General features: G+C 38.3%; 1 protein-coding gene across 1 annotated transcript in view; it reads left to right on the top strand.

The window, feature by feature from the left end:
- The window catches only part of LOC144756119 (vitellogenin-A2-like), a 74,717-nt gene that overhangs the window by 40,115 nt on the left and 12,253 nt on the right, over window positions 1–22,349 (top strand). Inside the window, exons 21-29 of the mRNA XM_078645672.1 lie at window positions 693–912; window positions 1,051–1,223; window positions 4,953–5,450; window positions 5,829–5,879; window positions 6,475–6,582; window positions 10,155–10,367; window positions 10,487–10,629; window positions 11,744–11,882; window positions 11,971–12,106. Of these exons, the coding sequence (XP_078501798.1) occupies window positions 693–912; window positions 1,051–1,223; window positions 4,953–5,450; window positions 5,829–5,879; window positions 6,475–6,582; window positions 10,155–10,367; window positions 10,487–10,629; window positions 11,744–11,882; window positions 11,971–12,106 (1,681 nt within the window). The remainder of the gene's footprint in view (window positions 1–692; window positions 913–1,050; window positions 1,224–4,952; window positions 5,451–5,828; window positions 5,880–6,474; window positions 6,583–10,154; window positions 10,368–10,486; window positions 10,630–11,743; window positions 11,883–11,970; window positions 12,107–22,349) is intronic.

The following is a 22,349-nucleotide window of genomic DNA, read 5'->3' as shown; positions in this document are numbered from 1 at the left end:
TTTAAGAGCATAGGATTTATTTGAAGCGGGTATTTAATCTGGAAAGTTAAAAAATGTGCAGTACGACTTGCATATGATTTTTACATCTAATACACATAGGAGTTTGCATTGTTGTGGGAGTTGTTTTATCAAAGACTGTCAGAAAATCAGTTTTTTTAATTATTGTTCATTTTTTGGTGTAATTGTGATATTTATGTGTACCTATGTATCTCAAAAGAAACCTATTTTACTTCTACTTCTATTGGGAGATTTTGTGGTTTAAACTTGCAGTTAAAAATGTTGCCGCCCTGTTCATGATTAATTGCAAAGCATTTCAGACATGTTAGACGTATATCGATTCACTGCTAAGTTTCGCTTGATTTCAGATCAGGATTTGAATTCTATATAAAACCATGCCATGTGTTGATATGAGAATTGGTCACCGAAAAACAGAAGAGCTATTGCTTTCTTAATATCGACAAAATAAGTTCTGATTCCAGTGGAGTGTGACCTAACTACTTAGGCAGATGGACAGACACCGAGAGCCATAGAGAAACATTCAGGAGCAGGTAGCTGGAAAGACAAACAGACACACAGATTAATAAACATATTAACCTAATGTTACCTGTATACAATGATGCACAAATGGAACAAGATAAACACTGTAAGAACTAACACATGTAAGAAATATGTCCTTTGTGTTTTTAAATCAGGAAGTGTCATCAGAACTTTTGTCTAAGAAGTACGCCTACTCTTCAGAAGATCGCCACTCTGCTGTCAGTAGTCCAAATGCCCATCAAGTCTGTGCAAAGGCCAAAACCTTTGGTTTCCAAGTCTGCCTTGAGTACAAATCACAAAATGCTGACTTCCTCAGAAATTCACCTCTGTACAAATTAGTTGGAGAGAATGAAGCCAAGATCATCATAAAACCAGGTAGACATACTACTCCAAAGTAATCAATATTTGTTGAGTAGTTTGTAACTATTCAGTTACAGAATGATGAACATAATTAATATTTGAAGATATATGAAACATTGCACAAACTAATCTAATGACTGATGTTGTTTGCAGCTCATACAGATGCAGCCATAGAAAAGCTGCTGCTGGAAATCCAGGCAGGACCAAAATCAGCTTCTAAAATAATCACCATGGCAACAGTGGGAGAGAATGAGGAAGAAGATCATGAAGACTCTGTGGTTCAAATGAAGCTGAAGAAAATTCTGGGAATTGATGAGGAATATACGGTAACTAATAACTATTCTAAACCATTCCCTAAAGCAATGTTTTTGATGAAAATATCAACTGCCTATCTTATAAAAACAAATTCACAATGATTGTTTTGAAAAATATCTTGCATCCTTGTCCAGAGTACATAGTGCAAAATAAGGTGTTACATACCAAAGACCTTTTTGTATTGTAGTAGTGCATTGATCCAGTGTAAACAGTATAAATATTTTTAGATTAAACTTTCAAATCACTACTTATTTATACCTCTAACTGCACTGGAGTCCTTACAGCAATACCGATATCAGCATTACTCTCACTGCAGAGGCAGATGGTCCTCAAATGCATCTTTCTCCAGCAATATGAGGGGTGGGATTTACGATGTCCAAAACATACGTTAGCCACCCAATGAGGACCATTCATTGGTGACCAACTCACAAATTTGAAATGAGGTCAAATACACTACTCTAAGGACCATACTGTAAAAATAAAGTATTGCAATGGGAAGACTTAGGGCTAGATGTAGGTAAATCCGATTTACCTACTCTTAAATACCGAATTTTACCGATTCTGTATTTAAGAGTAGGTAAATAGGAAGGAGGCAGATGTAGGTAATTTAAATTCAGAATTACCGAATCTGTAACATTCGGTATTTACCAATTCTGTAAATACAGAATCGGTATTTCCCATTGATTCCTATGGGCTTTGAAGCCCATAGGAATCAATGGGAAATACCTATTCTGTATTTACAGAATCGGTAAATACCGAATCCTGCAAGGGTGCAGGGGGTGTCACTTTGACACCCTCTAGCACCCCAAGTACAGGCTTGTGTGACATGTGGCACACATACATGCCCTAAGGGCATGTCTGTGTGTCACATTGCACAGGTGTACATGCACAGATGTGCATGCACACCTGAATTCGGTATTTTACCACACAATAGGATTGTGTGGTAAAGTACCGACTCTTAAGGGCCTGTGGCACTGTAAACTGTGCCACCTACATGTGGTATTACAGAATCGGTATATTTACCGATTCGGTAATTTACCGATTCGGTAATTTTACCGAATCGGTATATATACCGATTCTGTAATTTTCAGCCCCCTACATCTGAAAAACCTAATACCGGTCGGAAACGGACAAAATCGGCCGTTTACGACTGGTATTAGGGCTCCTACATCTGGCCCTTAATCTCTTAAAGATGTTAAGTCCAACTAGAATGATGCACACTAGAAGCTCTGATATTGGGACCCAGAACAGAAGAAACAGCAGTTGATATTTTGAAAAGATTTGTTGATTCTCCCTACAACACATTTAGATAAAAAGAGTAAGATAACTCAGTTTCAAATAAAGAACATTAGGACACAATATTATACTCAGGCAATTTTTTATAGCTTAGTTATTGTATTAAGCTTGCATGATAGAGGCACGCAAGGCTCAGCCACACATGCCTTTTACCACACAGCCCAAATCACATATGCAACTTATCCATGCATCAACTTACCATACATGCCCTTATCATGCAATTTCATGAATGGCAAGGATGTATGTGCTGCTAATTTTGCCACTACTCCGACTCCTACTCAAAGCCCTAAATTACAAACCCTACCTGCCCCACCACCCTAAGGCCTAAATTACAAACTCCCTGCCCTAAGCCCTAAATGACCAACCCCTTACCTGCTCCCCTGTGCTGAGCCCCACAAATACCCCATTCATTAAGTACTTCCCAAAAACTCAGCCCTTAAAGATACCCCAAATCCTAACCTGAGGAACTGAGCCATACAAACTAACCCCCTCCTTAAAAGTACTCTTACCCCATCCCTGAGCCTAAAAACTTGCCTCCGCCCCCCTCTGGTAATGACACGACCCGAGCCTTAAAACTTGCCCTCTCCTTAAAAGTACCCTGAACCCTAAAAACATACCACTGAGCCCCCGATAACGACTCCCAGCCTAGGCCCTAAAACTTGTTACCTCCTTAAAAATACCCTGACCCCCTCCCCCTCTCTCTCTCCCTCCCTGAGTCCTAAAAAACTTGCCACCACCGCGTCCTCTGATAGTGACCCCCACGAGCCTGCCCTAAAAACTTGCCACAGACCCCCTGCAACCCCCATATCAGGCCCCAGCTCCACTTACCTGTACGTGACCATGTCCACTTGCTATTCAATGCTTCTGTTCATAGTCCCCACCCATACCGAACACTAGATGCATTTGCCTTAACCACGCTTATGCGGCAAATGTGCTGTTCAGGCAAACATTGTTACACTTGCAGGCTACCGGAATGCGTGGCTCTTGTCACGTAGTTCTGGATGTTTCCCTTGTAATATTGTTCCAAAATCTATGCAGATAAGCAAATCCAAAGAGGATGGTTTAAAACAAACCTCAGATACTAGATTATGGACTTCTACAATTATTAAAGGCAGAAGAATAGTTCAGTTCTTTTTAACAGCATCTAAAATGTAAATCAAAAAGGAAATGGAATCAGTTTTAACATCCTCTAAGGACAAGTCCATGAGCATTGGCAAAAAGGAAATTTGAGGCAAAAATCAATTTGTTTGGCAAAGAATGATTCCATGTCTACTGCAAAGGCATCAGCAAAAAAGAAGTATAAGATAGGAAAAAGTAGGGTGCTGCTCTAAACAGATAAAATCCAAAGCGTGATGAGATGTGTCCCATAAAAAAGGAATATTATCATTGCATTGTGAGATGGAGGTCCTCGCATTGAGATGAAAAATATATATATTTTGCCCCTCCTTTGGGGTTTCTTCTTATATAGTCCTTATGACACCTTAATGATGTGGTGTCACTCCACTAGTCCGTTAATCGTATTGTTTGATTACATATGTAGTCACCCAATACACTTAGCTACTCCTTTATTCTATCCCAAGCACTGATTGTGAAGGAGTTAGCTTTCCAGGCCTGACCTTTGTATGTAAAATGAAATATGCTTAGAACAAATACCCTAACGCTTGCAGAAATGTCAATGAATAATTTTTCTTGCTAAGGGAAAATTGCAGCTCAAAAGGAACATGTTGAAAGCTTAAAAGGCATGCATGAGGGTTAAACGTATTAAACTTAATTGAAATCAAATATAATGCATCAAATCATTATTTCATATTATATTATACATTTTTCACCATTGTGTTATTACATAAAATTGATTAGCCTAAGCAATGGCCTAATGCCACATTTCTAACATCCATATATGTAAATTATTCTTAAAAAACATTTTACTAAAATGATTTCCTACTTTTTGTAATCATTAGGGTCTCTATGATCGAATCTGCAAGTTTCAATTCGTAACTAATTTCATAGTATAGTTGCACCACAATCTACTCATAATACATTTTCAATGACAGGGAATAGAACTGTTAGGCCTCATAACTGGATTCATTAGTTTCCATCAGAACATGAATAGTAAAACATCATTTAATAAATAATCGTGTTATATAAAAATCTATTTATAAGGATTATAACTAGTTAGCTATGTATATTCTCCTTTTCTAACATTTTTACGAACCCTTTTATGGTGCTGTTACTTCATTTGTCGCTATTACTGTCTCTTTTTATTCATATTGAGCAAAGTGTACATTCAGATTTTTGCTTCTACATTGGTAAAAGTGTAATGTAAAGAGATTTTGAAATATTTGCACTTCAGCATCAAAGAAAAAATATAGAGATGTTCAAACTATCACAATGCTATTCGGCATTGCTAAAAAGATTATGCATTTATATGATTATTTAATCTTTAGGTCAGAAATAAACATTTCAAGAAGCCACATCGAAAAATTGCTGAGGTTGCAAAGTCCAAAAAACTGCTAAGTTCATCTAGTTCATCCAGTTCTTCCTCCTCATCGCCGTCTTCATCAGCTTCTCGTACCCGGCCTTCTAGTAAGAGAGAGCACCAAACACAGAAGCATTCAAGGAGCCTCTCGAGTAGCAGCGAGCAAAAAGAAGGTAGAAACTCTAGGAGAATTAAGGGTCGTAGCAGTAGTAGCAGCCGCAGCAGTAGCAGCCGCAGCAGTAGCAGTAGCAGCAGTAGCAGCAGTAGTAGCAGCAGGAGTCACAGCAGCAGTAGCAGCAGCAGAAGTAGCAGCAGCAGCAGTAGGAAAAACAGTAACAGACGCCAACATGCTGCTCACCAGGGAAGCCAACAACAGCATCAACAGAATCGCAGGAAACAATGGAGCATTAGCAGCGCTAGCAGCAGCAGCAGCAGCAGCAGTAGTAACGAGTCCCACAGGAAAAAGGTAATATACCAATTCAATTATGATATGAATGATATACTTTTGACAAATCATTTTACAATGCTAACCTCCAAATATCACACTGAGGACCTGCTGCTGTGCTGATGACATATTTAATATCATAGCCTCACTTGAGGGGGATTTATCACCCTGTAAATGAAATGGCGCTAAAAACCACCTTTGCTGTTCATGTGATGCCGAAGGCTGTGCTTTTAGTTGAACATTCTGGGATGTTGTGGGTGTTGATAACCTTGTAGATGACGCAGTTGGTCTTCAATTTTATGCTTGAAGAATTGATATTTGATTTTTGTGTAGCATCAACTATAGGTATAGTGGAATGACTAGTGTTTTACTGTGTCTGTTCTCATTTTTGTACCACAGACGAACCCTGATATTTATGACCTTCATTTCCACCCAGCAAACAGAAATTACGTAAGTGGTATTCAAAATAAGATTGTAAGTAGGTGCATTCTTTAGTACCTCATTTCAATTTTCACAATTCACCTCTAGAGAGCTAAGGCATAAGCATCCAGTGTCAGATACCTCCAAAAGAAAAACAGAAGACAGGATTACCAGTGCCTTTAATATTTACCTCTGTTAGTATGTGGCTTAACAATGCAGGGTGTAGCTACAATTGTAAAAAGTGGTTTATTCCAAGGGTGCAATCTCTTAGGTTTGTTTATGTGCAGTTTGGACATTCATACATTACCTGCTTTATCCTACTTTCCACAGAACATGATTCTGGTGGGAGGAAGGCTCTCCCATGCTTCTAGAGGGACTGTCTGCCTTCTGCTAAGTTGCTTTTAGCAGGAGAGTATGAAATAAAGCTGATTCATTTTCAACAAATACAGAAACACGCTGCCATAGGGCTTACCTCTTACGGCTTAGATATAGCCATGATCTGTAAGTGACAACTATCAAAGTTGCAAAAGTTAAGTTTTGCTTTTGGCAAATAATATCACAGTTAGCATTTATGTAGACTGCACTACAGCCATACATTTTCATAAACCATATTTTTCTTATGTAGAATCCTAAGAAGAGGGATTCAAGACAAAGATCCTCCTCCCAATCCAGCTCTTCAAGGAGCAGCAGCAGCAGTAGCAGCAGTGGCTCCAGTGCCAGAAGATCTCAGAAGGTAACTGCCGTATGCACCATAAAACTAAGGGCCCGATGTATGAAGCAAGTTTTCAGTCATAAAGCTTGCAAGTTACAATATCACTGGGCTAGTGACGGTAACAATGCTGATCTCTGTGTACAAAAGGCACATAGAGAGTCTTTCTGTTGCACAACTAATAATGAATCACAAAAGAAAAGGTAATGTAAATCACCAACTTCTTCGCAATTCTTTATGCAATGTGCAATTGAAGCTACAAAACATTTATCTATTTGTGATTGTTGACAGGGGGTGGTAAGGTATTCAATACGTATTTTCTGTCCCTGAGTTACAGTTTCCATCTGCAGAATGGTAATTGACAACATTTGGATTCAAGGGATCACTGAGTACTCCTCCCAAAACCGGTCACTGAATTAACATTTTCAGAAGAGGGTCCCCTATAGCATATATATCAATAAGGCAGGAGTTAGTACGACTCTCTCTAAACTCCCTAGTTTATAGGAATAACTTAATGATAACTTTGGGCGCTATGGTAGAAAGCAGCACCAAGAGGATTTTTTTTTAATACATCTAGTAGCCTCAGTACAGTTTGTGATCCTGAGATAGACTTTATTTGCTTGGTAATTTCTTTCCAGGGAAAGTATGTCAAATGAGCAGAGTATAGGCTATGGAACTCAAACTAATTGATAAGGGGATACTGCTAGTTATTTGGATTCAAGTAAGTCTCCATCAGGTTCTGCGCTACTGAATGTGATTTGCACATTTTGATGTACATTCTGATTAATGGCTTTAATAGGTAGGTAGAGATAAATTTGGTTTGGCATGTTGATTGCATCGTAGATGATTTGCGAGTAGTCTTTTTTGTTTTTTCTTTCAAGGTAGTTGCTTTAGAGTTCTAAAGCTGAAGAGGTATTTTCTCATTCAGGCATCTGATATTCTCCACTGTATAGTGTGAGTTTTAGTTGTAGTAATCTGTAACTTTACAATAAGGTTAAGCCAGCCAAAGTATTGTTGGATTTGTGAGGCTTTAAGAGAAACACTTTATCAAGGGCATATGGGAGGCATAGGTGGAATTGGTTGACAGCCATTAGAGGGTCCACAGGCCCTATAGAACACAACTATAGTGTTCCATGACATCGAGGATATGTTTGCGAAAGAGGGTGGTGGATGAGGGTACAATGGGCAGGTTGAGGTTAAACTTGATAATGTGATGATCACTCAAAGTGATATTTTTGCCTGTAAATGTGAAAAAGTTTTGAGTTCATTATTCCATCAACATTATAACCAGCTGTATATGTCGGTCCAGTAACAAAAAGGTGGAGGTTTAGAGGTTAAAGTTTGATTATCATTGATGAGGTATTTGGGAAGTTCAAACTTCAAGATGCATAGCTTGGGAGAAAGTGTTTACAACAATGTCAGTACCACATGCTTTGGTAACAACACGGACATTACATCGTCCGCGTTGTTACTACACATGGCATTACAGTGCAGGTCGTTTCAACGACCTGCGCTAGATGGCGTGCAGCACCAGGGAACGTGTTGCATTTTAAGTCCAACACATTCCCTGCTGTTGCGCTAACTGGAGTGGGAATAGTAATTTATACTATTCCTAAGTCCAGCGCGCTATCTAGTGCAAGTCGTAGAAACGACTTGCGTGTAATGCCATGCGTGGTAACAACGCGGACGATGTAACGTCCGCATTGTTACCTACCGCGATGTAATATGTGGCGTTGTAACATCACATATTCGCATAGCTTTGGGTGGCCAACTGTGATATTCTAAATGGAATTCAGGAGAATGTTTGGAATTGCAGCGTGTGAGTGGTTCATTGGCAGATAAGCAGGATGAATGTCATGCTAGATGAACAATATACTAATCTTCTTTAATTCCAGCTTTGTGTACACTTTACCATGGCCTGTTAATAGTGAGATTATGTACACTAGCGCTAGTCCCACACTTCATTATTTTTGGGCAGTTTGTGCACCTGGTTTGAATGGTAAAGCTTTAGGCAATATAACTGATGCATCATCTAGTCAAGATTAATCTATCTGTAGGAAAGTAGGATCTGCTTCTTATGGTTACCCCCAGTTTCTGCTTGATGTCTCACTGTTTTTGACCCAGGGCATAGGTACCCCAGAGGCCTCCCATGGGCTGAAGCATCTATTATGCAACCCATAAGAGGCCATGCAAAATGGAACTCTATGTCTGCTACTTCAGCCTGTGTAAAATGGTGCTATACAATACCTTGGAATCATACCTCCCACACCAATAACTGGTGTGGGAGGTATGATTCCATCCTTCAGAAGCGAGCTTCGTGGGGTCACTGGTCTAACCGGTGCCAGGCTTCTCAACCCGAACAGCAAAAAATGGATGCTGCCGACCAGAGACACATTTCTGCCCTCCTCCTGCTGAGCCAAGCTTGAGCAGAGGAAGACAGCACAATAGGCATCCTGTCACGGGAAGGTGTGACCACCTCCCAGACAGGGTTTAGTGTATTGGGGCTGGGTGGGTGCACTCTGAGAGTGTCTGAAAGTCTGCACTGGGGGCACATTTGGTGTCCCTGTGCATAGTCAAACTCAAACCAGTTCTGGGAGCCATTGGCTCCTGCTCTGGCATGAAACTGGACAAAGGACATGGGTGTAACCACCCCTCTGTCCTGACCTAGGGAGGGTCCCCCAAATCCCAGGTCACAATGAGTGCTGCAGGCCCGCTAGTAGCATTTAATTTACAGTCCCTGGGTATATGTTATACCACTTTACTATGGACCGATAGGTAATTTAAATATATTAATCGGGTGAAAACCAATTTTACCATGTTTTACAGAGAGAGAACAATGGCTAGCCATGATAAAGTGCACAAAGGCCTAAGACCTGCAAAATCAAATTGGTCTCTGCATAATCTAGATGATGTGTTACTGTTCATAATGAAATTAAGACAATACATCAGTGTTTTTTACCTAATTGAGCACTGCATTAGTGTTTTGTTCATAATCTAGATGATGTGTTAGAGGCGTGTGGGTAGCAAAAATAATGGCAGCACAAATAATGGAAATAATTTGTTTTTCTGAGTCACTTTAGAATATAAATTACTGTTGTTTATGACAAGTAAGAGAATCAATATTGCAGTTTGAAAGAAAGAAGAAGAGGCCTGTCTGTTCTTTACAATAAACTAGAGAGGGTGGTATTGCTTTTCAACATAAACAGGTGATGGGCACCTGGCATGGTTGTTATGAGATCCACAGAAGGTAATAAAGTTACAAAAATGTGCCTAATAGTTATTTGAAAGACAAAGAGACTGTGTCACATGTCATGGCATGTCTGGAAGTAGGGTGTAGGGATTCGTGGGATTTTGCTCATCCTCAAATATGTGACCGGTTTCATGTGCTTTGTAGAGACTAAAAAGCTACTCAAATCGTTTTGCAAGTTCCAACTATGGAACTCAGAAGGGGTGTACAAGAGACATTTAAAAGAACCTAAAGGGTTTCTACAACCTCTTCTGAAGCATGCGTCAGTTCAACATGCCTGAAAAGTACTGATGCAGGGTTTTAGTGCTCAAGAAAATTGCTGCTTTCAACTTTTGTCATTTGTCTTTAGCCTGCATTTATGGGAGACAACAAACCTCCAGTGCTGGCAGTTACTGCTCAAGCGGTGAGAAATGACAACAAGAAACAAGGATACCAGGTGATCGTGTACGCCGACTACCGCAGCTCCAAGCCCCAGATCCAGGCCTATGTAGTGGAAATCGCTGCCGTCAGTAGGTGGCGCGCTTGTGCAAATGCAGTTGTTGTCAACTCTCATGAGGCACAGGTGAGGTTTTCAAAGACAACCAGAAAAAAAACAGAATACACTGAAGAGGGTAATATCTACTCTGCCTCTGAAAACTTCAACTCTAATAATAAATGGTGCCTTTTACATCCTGATTTTAGGCCTATGTGAAATGGGGTCAGAATTGCCAAGACTACAAAATTGCGGCAAAGGCTGAAACTGGTCACTTTGGCAGTCAACCGGGCTTGAGGCTGAAGGTTGAGTGGCCAAGAATCCCATCAAAACTGAAATCGGCTGGAAAATGGTAATATTTACTTTTTGAAATTATAAATTACTTATTGTGCATGTTCAAAAACAAACAGTACTACATATTATGTTGTAGATGCGCTGCATAAAAATAACTTCCTTTGGATGACGTGCACATTTTTTTTATCAGTAAGTCCGCTCCATGTCTCATGAGGTTTAACTAGGGCCGAACATACTGTGAACTCTGCGGGTAAAATATGTTGAGTTGAAAGCATAAGCGTATTGCAACAGTGCAAACAAAAAGAAAGATGTCTTCTCAAAGCCAACAAAGCTTAGATTGTGTTCATCCACAAAGTTCAATATGTTTTCAAAACAACACACTCTTGTGCTTACTGATTAGATATACAGTTCTCTGTATCCTTTTTCTCTGAGCAATGTTTCCAATTACTTTTCTTTTGAATAAATAGAGAATACCCTTTAACAAAAGACATAGTCTTTTGTACTATTGCCTATAGTGTCCTGTTTCCAATATTTAATCAAATTTGTTCAGCAAAATTGGTGCCTTATACCATTGCGAAAATTATTTAATCAAGGTCCCTATCAATAAGATGCCCCAATGTCTCACACCACTTTCCTTAGTAATGCTTGCTACAAATCTAGTTATCTGTGGTAGACAATGTCACACCAGTAGCCAAGACATCACTAGACTGAAAACTATGGGTAAAGACCAGAGGGCAATCCTTCACTCCATTCACATTCAGGATATTGAATCAGAAGACATGCACCTTCAAAGAACATTTTCAACTCATCCATTACCTATCCACCGTGACATTACACAAAGCTCCCTAGCCATTAGATTGGCACCCTCTGTATGCCTATCTATGATCATTCCTAAAACTTTCAGGCCTTTGTTCTTCCTATAAATATTATATATATATATATTTATATATACACACCCACACACACACACACATACATACACGTCTACATACAAAGGATGAGTCAGAAGCAAAGATGGAAACTATCAGCCCTTTTTTTGCCTTCACCAAAGACCTACATTAACTATGCCAAGTTTATTGTTTATAATGCAGTGCACCCCTTGATGAAAATCTTGACACCTCAGCCCATGTTCCATGTCTGCATCAGAAACTTATGATTTATTTCACTTACAGGGCTGCACAGTTTGTTCCAGGAGCTGCTCTTTTAGCTGGATTCTCTGAAAAGTTACAGAAAAATCCCTCTAAGCAAGCAAAAATCATCCTTTCTCTGAGCTCCCCAAGAACCTTTGATGCAGTTATGCAGATTCCAAGGGTAAATATTACAACTGCTGATAGTACCACATTCCTATCTATGTAGAAAGTTAATCAAATGTAATGTTTTGTTACTGTTTCCTCTGCAGCACACACTTTATTACAGATCCATTCAGCTCCCTGTTGCGATCCCTGCTGGTCGCCCCATCCAGCCCTCGGACATTCAATCGCCCAGCTGGAATACTTTCGCTGAAGCCCCAGAACACCTCCTAGACAAACTGAGAGGTGAATGTGACCAGTAGTCATATCAACATGTTCTATTGATCTCGGATGTAAAAATCAAATTGGAGTTAACTTTAGGGTTTATTCACATTAGACAATATCAGATATGTATGGGAAAATCATAAAATACAAACTTTGCAAGATTAAAAATATACGATCTCTTCTGACACCTGTCGTTGGCACTGGAATATCAATACATTAAATCAGTTGAAGTCCTAAAAAAGTAGTGTCTTTTCTAATACAATTCTTTCCTTTACTCACACAGAGGTTTTCTAAGTTTCAAATGTGCATAAATAATGCATGACTAGGGTGCCCTTTTTTCAATGTTTATTTTTTATGAATTACAGTGGGTATTTTTCAGTGTTTTAACATTTTAGAAAATGTAGAAAATCAGTGGGTATTCGTGTTTATACATTTCTGAGTCACACTAATTTCTCACTGGTTGTTTTTCAGTGCTTACACAATATTTTCACACCGTCATTAATTGTGTCAAATCTCTTCATTCAGACTGTTGACCTAGGCAGTTCAGTCTCCTTCCTGTCCTGTTTCTACATGTTTCTACATGTTATAGACTTTAATGGACTCAAACCCAAGTGGTCTCACTTCTGGCCATTCACATTGTAGGCCTGAAATGTAATGCCTTTCTCCTGTTCAGGCTCCCTCTCCCCTGTCCTAATGTGCTATAAACTGTAATAGTTTGACACGTGTAAAAGCTCATAACTGTCCAGTCCTACTGGTGGGCTAAAATGAAATGTCTTTCATCTGTCTGTCACACCTCTGCTCACTGATATTGACTATAATAGTTTTAGACATGTTTTGTACCACTCATGGCTAATCTTTGTGTAACTTGCTGTAGTCTTTAACACCTTCGCTGAACGTTGCGCGCTGGTGCGGAACGTTCTATTTCGCGGGCGGGACCGGAACATTCAACGGACGTGCGCCGCACTACCGAGGTAGTGCACGCGACGTTCGCTGAACGTGCGCCGCACTTAAGGGGTTAATTGTGTCACTAATATTTGTATTGTCACTCCTGTCCACTTCCACTGTTGGCATGGGCACCTATGTCAGTTTGATCTTGACCAATCGTTATTCCCAAGGAAAGGGCCTACAATGATTTCTAAGGTTCCTGTCATTAGCATTTTTAACTTCTCAGTACTTGATTGTCCACTGTTACCCAATCTTGGCGCTAAGCAGAATTGCGTTCATAGTTTTGTGGCACCTGTTATCACTGTATGTAGCAAAAGGGCAACACTCCTCATAATTATATTTTGCGCATCCCAGTTGACATTCCCAGAAAGCTCAGCTCCAGATATTACCAACTGACCTGAAAAAAAATGCTAATCGCCATGCTTTTTAGTTTACGTTTTTGGCCATCAGTGTTAAATCCTGAAGTGCACAGAATATATCCAAAACCGCTTCTGGAGCTCCGAATCACTTTGTCAGAAAACAACACTAAAGTTTCATATATCTTCCTTTATTTACTCATTATGGGCTATGACGCGTTTCAGCAAGGGCCCATGATTTGATCGTATATATAAGAGAGTCACACGCATTCAAATGTAGTCACATTTGGCAATTAATTATACCTTCCAGTAGGTTCTGTTAACTTCACGTAACTTTAAAGGACAAATTAAGCCCTCCAGTGGGCCTCGGAATGCATTTTCACTTTCCCAATTCATTGCACTGCTGTGTCTGCATCTGAAAGGAAAATTCACCTCCTGCAGCCCCTCATTAGACACAGAGGCACAATGAATTGGGAAAGTGAAATTGCATTGCGAGGCCCACTGGATGGCTTAATCTGCCATTCTGACACAAGGGGTTCCACTACCGAAGAGATTCGGTTTGCCAATATTTTAGAAAAAATCTTGGAATCACAATTAATGAGCGTTATTGGCCTGTATGAGCTCATGTCCAGCGGGGATTTATCTTTTTTTGGGGAAGATGGCAATCCTGGCATTTGACCAGGAGGATGGTGGTGCAGCCCCACTGAAAATAGATGTCACTAGTTCTAAAAAAATTTTTTGAAGTTGAGGTGCAAAAACCTTATAAAATTCTACGGGGATGCAATCCAACATGGCGGCTTTACCGTCGGGGAGGGAGTTAAGAGATTCCTGTATCTCTTCCCAGGAAGGGGTCAGGTCTAAAACCTCTCTGGGATCAGTGGAGAGTGTTTGTAGATTGATCCCACTAAGGTATCTAGTGAAATCAATTTCAAATACTTCAGCCGGATCTCCATTCTCCTCGGTATATAATTTAGCGTAATAATCATGGAAGCCCTTTGTTTCGTATAAGATCAAAATCTTTGGTTTCTTCTCCAGATTGGAGTTTAATTGTGTGTATTTCATTGTTCGATACCTGCTGTCGGGTCCTAACTGCTAAGTAATGCCCTATACGGTCACTGCATTCGTAGTTTTCTTGCCGTGTGCTTGCCCATTTTGTAGCGGCTTTTTCAGAGAAAATCGCACCTATTCTTGATTTAGCCAAAACAACCTCTTGTTGGATATTCTCAGTATTTAGCCCTGCTTGGATGGCTTGGGTTAGCTTAATTTCAGCCTCCTTAAGTTTCTCCTGGAGGTCGTTTATCAGAAGCCTCTCCTTTTTATTTCTACCCATTGAAAAACCAAGGGTCCCACCCCGAATGCCAGCTTTGAACGTGTCCCAAACCCCTGCCAGAGATGCTGATCCCAAGTTTATATCTAGGAAGTCCTGTATCCAGCCCCTCATATGTGTTTGATATGCTAAATCCTGCAGTGAGGCTTTCTCGAAGCTCCAGGTGGAAGGTGTTCTTGGTTTTCCCAACCCCTTGATGTTGAGGATAAGAGGGTTGTGGTCAGACATAAAACGTGAGGCGGTCTCCATTGTGCTGTTGTTAATAAGAGCAGAAGAAATAAAAAAGTAGTCAAGCCTAACAAGGGTGTGGTGAGGTGAGGTGCAGAGAAAAAAGGTATAGCAAGGGAGTGAAGGATTCAGGCAAGCCCACGCATCTTTCAAACCATGTGTTTCAGCCAATCTGTCCTTTAAAGTTACTGAAGTTCACAGAACCTACTGGAAGGTATAATTTAATTGCCAAACGTGACTACAAGTACCATCGTGCAACAGCAAATAAAATCCATTAAGGAAGGCACACCAGAGGCCTATAAATGAAGGAGCACATAGAATACTGTGTTCAAGGAACATTGCTCTGAATTCATGGATGCCTTTGAAAAAGAAGCAGGAAAGCTTTGAATTGTGTCAGGCAGGAGGATGTAAAAAGGTCGGAATGAAATTACACTTTCATTTGGAAATAAAGGGTGTGAAACCTACCTGCTGTGGAGTGCGATATCAATGCAGGGAACACTTTTGGAAATATATATATTATAGACTCGCAAAAATAAAAACTGCTCTAACTTCTAATGAAAATGACATGTGATCCAGCGCTCTCACCAAAATATTGCACAAAAGACACTATCTACTACCAACAAAACTTACACTACAACACTAGGCCCATAACAACAATAGAGCGCTTGAATCATGAGGCGATAAGATCTAAATATAGTTGTTTAAACCATCTGCAATAATCAAGACCAGCTTGTCATTTTAGAAAGTTTATTTTAACACATCTAGAAAAACTTAGGTTTTGGTATTTTATTAAACAAGCATTAGAAAATGTCATAAAGAAAGATTTATTCAGTATTAATAAAAAGAGCATAAATCAAGAATTATTATTCATTAGCAGAAATAAGTAAAATTAAGCATTTTCCAAAATCCTAACTATATCTCAGTCTCTACCCTCATCACCTAGTAATAAAGTAATTAATAAAAACTCCTGTCCTCACGTGTAAAGTCCATCAGCATAACATCGTCCTCCAGAATTTCTCGAGCGTAAGCCAACTATGTGTTCTCTGAACCTATTCTTATACCCTAATTTTAGCTGAGCTAACTATTTTTCACATTCCAGCAGACGAATTCTAGTTCTCCATTGGCTGAGCCACCTCGTACCACAGTAAACTGTGACACCTCCTTCTTACATGTCCGGGCAAATTCACTAGTCCATTGTTCATTTAGAAGTCTTGGCAGCTTCTCTTTAGGCTGCTACATTTTGTAGCGACAGCTTCCTTTTAACCTTGAGCTAGACAGCTCTGAACTCCCGTGGCACGTTAGCAAACGTTAGCAAATTTCTCCAAAAAGTCATCTTTTTAGCAGTTCATTCCAAAACCTTTCAAAATAAAAGCTCAGAGGCCTTTTCCATCCTTCTTGGAATTATTTTTCACTTGAGCCATTTTCATCATTAGGCCTCTTTCAGAAAGCGTCAATTTTCTGCGCCACTGTCCCTGCGCCACTTTTAAAAGTGTACTATTTTTCTGCAGCCATCTCTAAGCTTCATTTGTACAACTATTATATAAACAAACACAAAGAATAATTAATGTAAGAAATACAGTTTGTTCTGTTGCCTCCCATCATTGCTAATAATTAACCCATTAGTCTAAATTACCTAGCAGTAAAGCACAAATAAAGCAGCATTTTATATCTACCAGTCTTCATTTAATCCAGCAGGGTTCTTTATGCACCTATAAAGAATATAGTGACACCACATAGACAAGGGAAGCAAAATAAGCACATGCCATTATTTTAAAAACAGCTGCTATTAGTTATGACATGACAATAGACAAGATTAATTTATTATTTTCCACATACATAAGAATGCAACATAATGCACATTTATGAGCACACATGTTAATTTCCCACGTGTTCTGTGATGTAATGTAACTTTAAACTAGGTTGAATTAGCATACACACAGCACAAGTTGTTAGCATTATTAATTTATTTATGGAAATGTGACTTCACGGGTTTAAACAGAATTCTGTTTTCTATCCCGCTCCATCAACTCCCTCATCTGGTGATTAACAAATCACCACACCACCACCCAATATTTTAGCAAAGATTTTGTCTAAGATGAACATGATTCAATTTCACCTGTGTTAGTATTTCTAAAGACTTATCTCATCAGTTTATCTACAATTCTCATATTGAGTTTTAAGAAACCCCTCTAGTTCTATTTCTTTCTCTTGTGTAACATACGACTGAGCTTCAATGAAAGTGTTGCAAAATTATAACTAATAAAATGTCAGTATCTTGCTTGTCATATTAACCTTAAACTTCTCCTTGTTAATTTCTAAAAGAACAATAACCTAAATTAACCCAAGCAGAATTATATTTGTATTAAGCTTGCAAAGAAAAATAAAACAAAAATTTTAAAAATTTTACCTAAATTTTCTAAAAATTTCTAACACCCCCCTTTTTCAAAATTTTTTTTTTTTTTTTTTTATACTCTTTAAACCTTCTAACAGTTTTTCTTCGACCTAATGTCACAAATTAATTTTTCAGCTAACAGAATTTCTTCGACCTTGTGTCATCTAACACATTTTCTTCAGCCTTATGCCAAAAAAACAGAAACCTAAAATTTTAACAGGTATGTACTTCAATCATTGTCACTATTCTTTTCAATCACTTTTTGACTTTCATCATTTACCTCCATTACCGGTATCACTTCTATTTTCTTTCCTGCCTCACTTTTCTTTTCAGAATCTCTTTGACTTGATATCTCATCAATCTGTTCCTTTGATCTGTATCTCAATTTGAATTTTAGGCCTTCATTTTCTTCTGGCCAGTTATCACTTTTTCTTGGTAATTTCTTCTTTTGCTTGGTCACATTACATTCTATTCTCCAAGCTCCTTTTCTGAGTTTTCTCATCTGAGAATCTTTATCACTCTCATTAGTTTCAGTGTCAGATATTTTAACTTCAGACTCAGGTACTTCTTTACTCGGCAGCTTCACTCTATTAGGAACATCATCTTTGTAGCTGGTACTTGGCAATTCATTTTCTTCTTCAATTACCTTCAACTTCCCAGTTTCAGAATTCCTGTTCCTGCTTTCAGAGCTACTTTCCTGCTTTTCAATACTCTCCTGGTCTTGAATCACAATCTGATCACATTCTTCTTCTGCTTCTTTTTCTGGCAGATTTCCATCATTTTCTGAGTCTTTTTCTGAGTCTTCAGTCACAACTTTCAAGTCTTCTTCAATCAAGGCTTGTTTTCTATTCATGTTCTCCAGATGTCGACCAACTTGTCGATCTTCAAGATCTGGATTCTCTTCAGGCTCTTCTTCAGAATCTGAATCATCAATTGTGACACTATTCTCATCAGGATTTTCAGGTGTAGATACACGAAAAGTATGGCCAGTGTCAATCCACCTCTTCAGTCTTTTGCACTTCTCTGCATTTGTTGTAACAAGACTGACTGGCCTCCTTTTCTGCCACCTTGGCACTAGAGAATTCCCTTTTAGACGAACCTTTTTCCTGATTCTTTTTCCTGGTAACAATTTAAGTACTTGCTCTTTTTCTCTTGTTTGCACTTCAGTTTCATCTTCATCAAACACAGAAATCATTTCATCTGATAAATTCCTGCAGTTCTCCAAATTGATGCTATCATTGATAGTCATCATTCTCTTCTCTGGTATGGATGTCTGTCTCATGACCTTGTCCATCATAATATTACGTGGACTTAAATCTGTCTTTTTATCAGTAGTACTTCTCAGAAACATCAAAACAAGTGGAAGAATATCTGTCCACTTTGTACCTGCAGCTAGGCACATTTTTGCATCTCTGTCTTTTATAATACCGTTCTCATGCTCCTCAACATCTGAAATTTCTATTCTATCTGTACAATGGAGCAGTCTGTTTTCAATATGTCTTTTGCCATCTGATAAATTTTCAACAGTAATTTCATCATTATGTCGCATCCAAAATATTTCAAACCATTTTGTAATCAAACAAAAAATCACAAATATGTAGCACAGTTTATCATGCAGTGCTATCTCACAGAAATTCATTTGTAATCTGGTCAATGAACCACTCTCCTGTAATTCTGTTCCCATTCCCACAACTATTCTCTTAATTGTGTTCACTTGCTGACAAATCAGACACCTCTGGTAAAGAAATTCCACAAATCTATGGTACATTCTGTCCATGCCAGTAATTATACTATTTGGTAAAACTACTCTACCATCTCTGTGTATCCAAATGTCATTCTCATCTTGCTGTCTAAAATCTGTACTCAACCATGTGTTTCTCAACCATGTGTTATTCTCCTCATGAGTTGTATCATCTTGTAAGTCTTTGACTACCTGCCATGTTTCAACTACAGATGTTAGTATTAGTGAACTCAAAGCATGTTCATCATCAATTTTGTATGCTGCACATATCATGACAGCAAACCTTTCTGCCAATTGAATATCATCTATCAATCTTTTAATTAAATTTGCATTTCTGAAAAGTGAACCTGCAGAAGTCAATGTTTCAATCTGTTGATCAATTGCATCCTTTACTTTGATGTCTTCACTTAAAAGAACATCAATTTTATTCCAACATTCTGGAAGTGCATTTAATCTTTTTGGACTGTTTTCTTGTTCTTTAATTAATCCTGTATCTGTTTTCTCTGTCTGCTCATTAACAAAAATGTGTAATGGCAATGAAGCCATCTCATTCTCTTGAATTATTACCTGTCGCTGTATTTGTAGCTGTTCATTCAGCTCATTTATTTCAATCTCCTTTTCCTTTGACCATAATTTTGACTCATCAGGCTGTATCAATTTAATCAGATCAGTATCAGACTTCTCACTTACCAGAACTGAAGTCATCTCTGTTTCTTGCTCGGTTGTAATCCCTACTAATTCAATTTCAAATACAATAGAATAAACCTTTTCAATTAATGGGACCTTTAAAACTGCGGAATTAATTTCATCTTTTCCCAGCACAGGGACTATCTCTGTTTCCATAATTTTCATGGACTCCTTTAAATCATTTGATGAATTTACATGATCAGGAATATTAATTCCAGATGTACCAAGCATTTCATCATGCTTTTCAATTGCATTAATTTTAGTAAAATTCTGAACTGGCACTTTATCAATCTGATCTGACACTTTTGGGGTTGCATTAATCTGCTCTAGGGGTCTTCGTGAATTTCTGTTCTGATCCATATTTACAATATCAATTTTATACTGCTCTATATTTTCTACTCTGACACCTTTATTATTTATTTTCACAGAATTGAGAAACGAATTTTCATTAAAAATTATTTCTTTTGGGGGAGGTGGTATTCTTTCAGAATATGTGTCATTTAAAACTGCATCTTTAGCATCTGTATTTTTATTATGCTTACTAGTTACTTCATTACTCACCTGTTTATTCATTAATTTGCTCTCACATGTAGCAACAACCTTTTTAAATACATTTTTCATTTTCTGATGGCAGAAAAACATTTTCTTCTTCTTTGGATAATAATTATCCATGATTTAAAATACTCACCTTTATTAATAATTAATCTCAATTTAAAATAATTACAATAAGTAAATGCGTTCACTTGGCCTTCCAATCTTTTGCTGATCAATTAATTAATTAATTATCAAGGACAGGTGAAATAAAATGTTATACCCTGCTCAAAATAATTCAACTCCTAATTTACCTGTATCACTAATTTTAATAAACCTAGGAAAAAATATGCATTTACAAAACAGCAATGTAAAACATTTATTTTGCAACAACAAACACCTAAATGTGATTGGGTATGTTTAAAATGTATTTCTGCACTTACACACCTTACTGCAACAGTACTTGTAAATAAAATTGAATACACAGGTAAATATATTTGGCAATAGACAACAATAAAAATACCTTATTTTAACAAAAGCAGAAACACTTAAAAATGATTAAGTATTTAGGAATGCTTGTCTGCACATATTCGTGCACTACTTCTTTGAGAAAGATTTGTAACAATTTATTTAAACACACTGCTGTAAAATCCTCAGTTTTTTTTTTTTTTTGTCAACCAGCATCAAATTAGTTTCCCTTGAACTTATTTAAACCCCATTAATCACTAATTCCATTTATGTCACAACACTTGCTGGCTGCTGCAACACGAGTCAGCTTGTAACAAGCACTTTTTAAAAGGAAAAGAAACCACATTTAAATTATTATTTTTTTCTTCGTTGTGTCAGTGTTGATTTAGATACCATGCACTATGTAAACTGTGTACCAGAGAAATACATTCACACAATGCCTTGAGAAGTTCCTAATATCACGCTTTCCACACAATCTATATTTTCTAATTAGAGAACAGAAGGTTTCACCTTCACGCTCCCTGCACACGATGTTTACTTTCCATTAGTGGCACAGCATAGATTTCAACACGAGCCTCTCCCCACACTCGGCTGAATGCAATGTTTACTTTCAATTAGTATAACAGTAAGGCTCCAACACACCTTCCTCAACGCCTGCCTGTTTATTTTCAGTCACATATGACAAGTCTCAATAAACGCTTGGCTGCGCAGATTAACACGGTGTTTATTTCAATTAATTAGTGTAACAGCAAGCTTGTTCCTTTTGTACACAGCGCGATGACAGATTTCAGATAAGCTTTTTATGGCACATTTTACACCAAGTTCTCACCGCTTTAAACAGTCATTTATTCAAACTTGCACAATCGTTTTAAATTCTAAAGTACTTGTGCCACAATCCAGATGAAAGCTGAGACACTCATAATGGAAACAAACAACTCGGCAGTCAACATGCCCACCAAGCCATTCACAACACGATCTTGCTGTGACACTATGAGAGCCACACCAATCACTACGCAGCTCTGCTGTGACACTACGGCACATTAACCAATCAGGGCACAGCTCAGCTATGACACTGCGGCACCCTAACGAATGAGAGCGAGGCAGCTGTGACGTAGACAGCTGCTGCAGCTGGCAGCTCTCCCCTTTCACTCGGTAAACGGCCCCTCCCTTCAGAATTATTTCGGAAGGCTTTCTATTCTATTATAAACTATGGAGAATACTCTATCAATATTTTTAAAGTTGTGACAATTTAGTGGTGATATATATCAGTTAATTATAACATGGCTCTTATTGCTAAACGCTAATTACTGGCACTACAGTCTTTGTTTTCTTGTGTTCATGCAACACGCTTCGTTTTTGATTATATCGCAATCGGGATGAAATTAAATTGCGGATTTTTAAATTTATAAACAATTTTATTGGTTATGGTGACGTACATCAATTATTAAAGCGCAATGTTTCTTAACAATTTGAAACTCTCTTCACAGTAATTTAGCTGACGCTCCAGCCCAATCAGAGCACAGCTTTGCTCAGACACTCCTGACACCTTTAACCAATCAGAGCGTCTTTTCCCTATGACGAGCCTTAGG

Source organism: Lissotriton helveticus, chromosome 1_1, assembly GCF_964261635.1.
Source record: "Lissotriton helveticus chromosome 1_1, aLisHel1.1, whole genome shotgun sequence".
In the NCBI taxonomy this organism is placed as follows: domain Eukaryota; kingdom Metazoa; phylum Chordata; class Amphibia; order Caudata; family Salamandridae; genus Lissotriton; species Lissotriton helveticus.
Note: the sequence above shows the minus strand (reverse complement) of the source record. Positions and strands in the feature narration are given on the sequence as shown.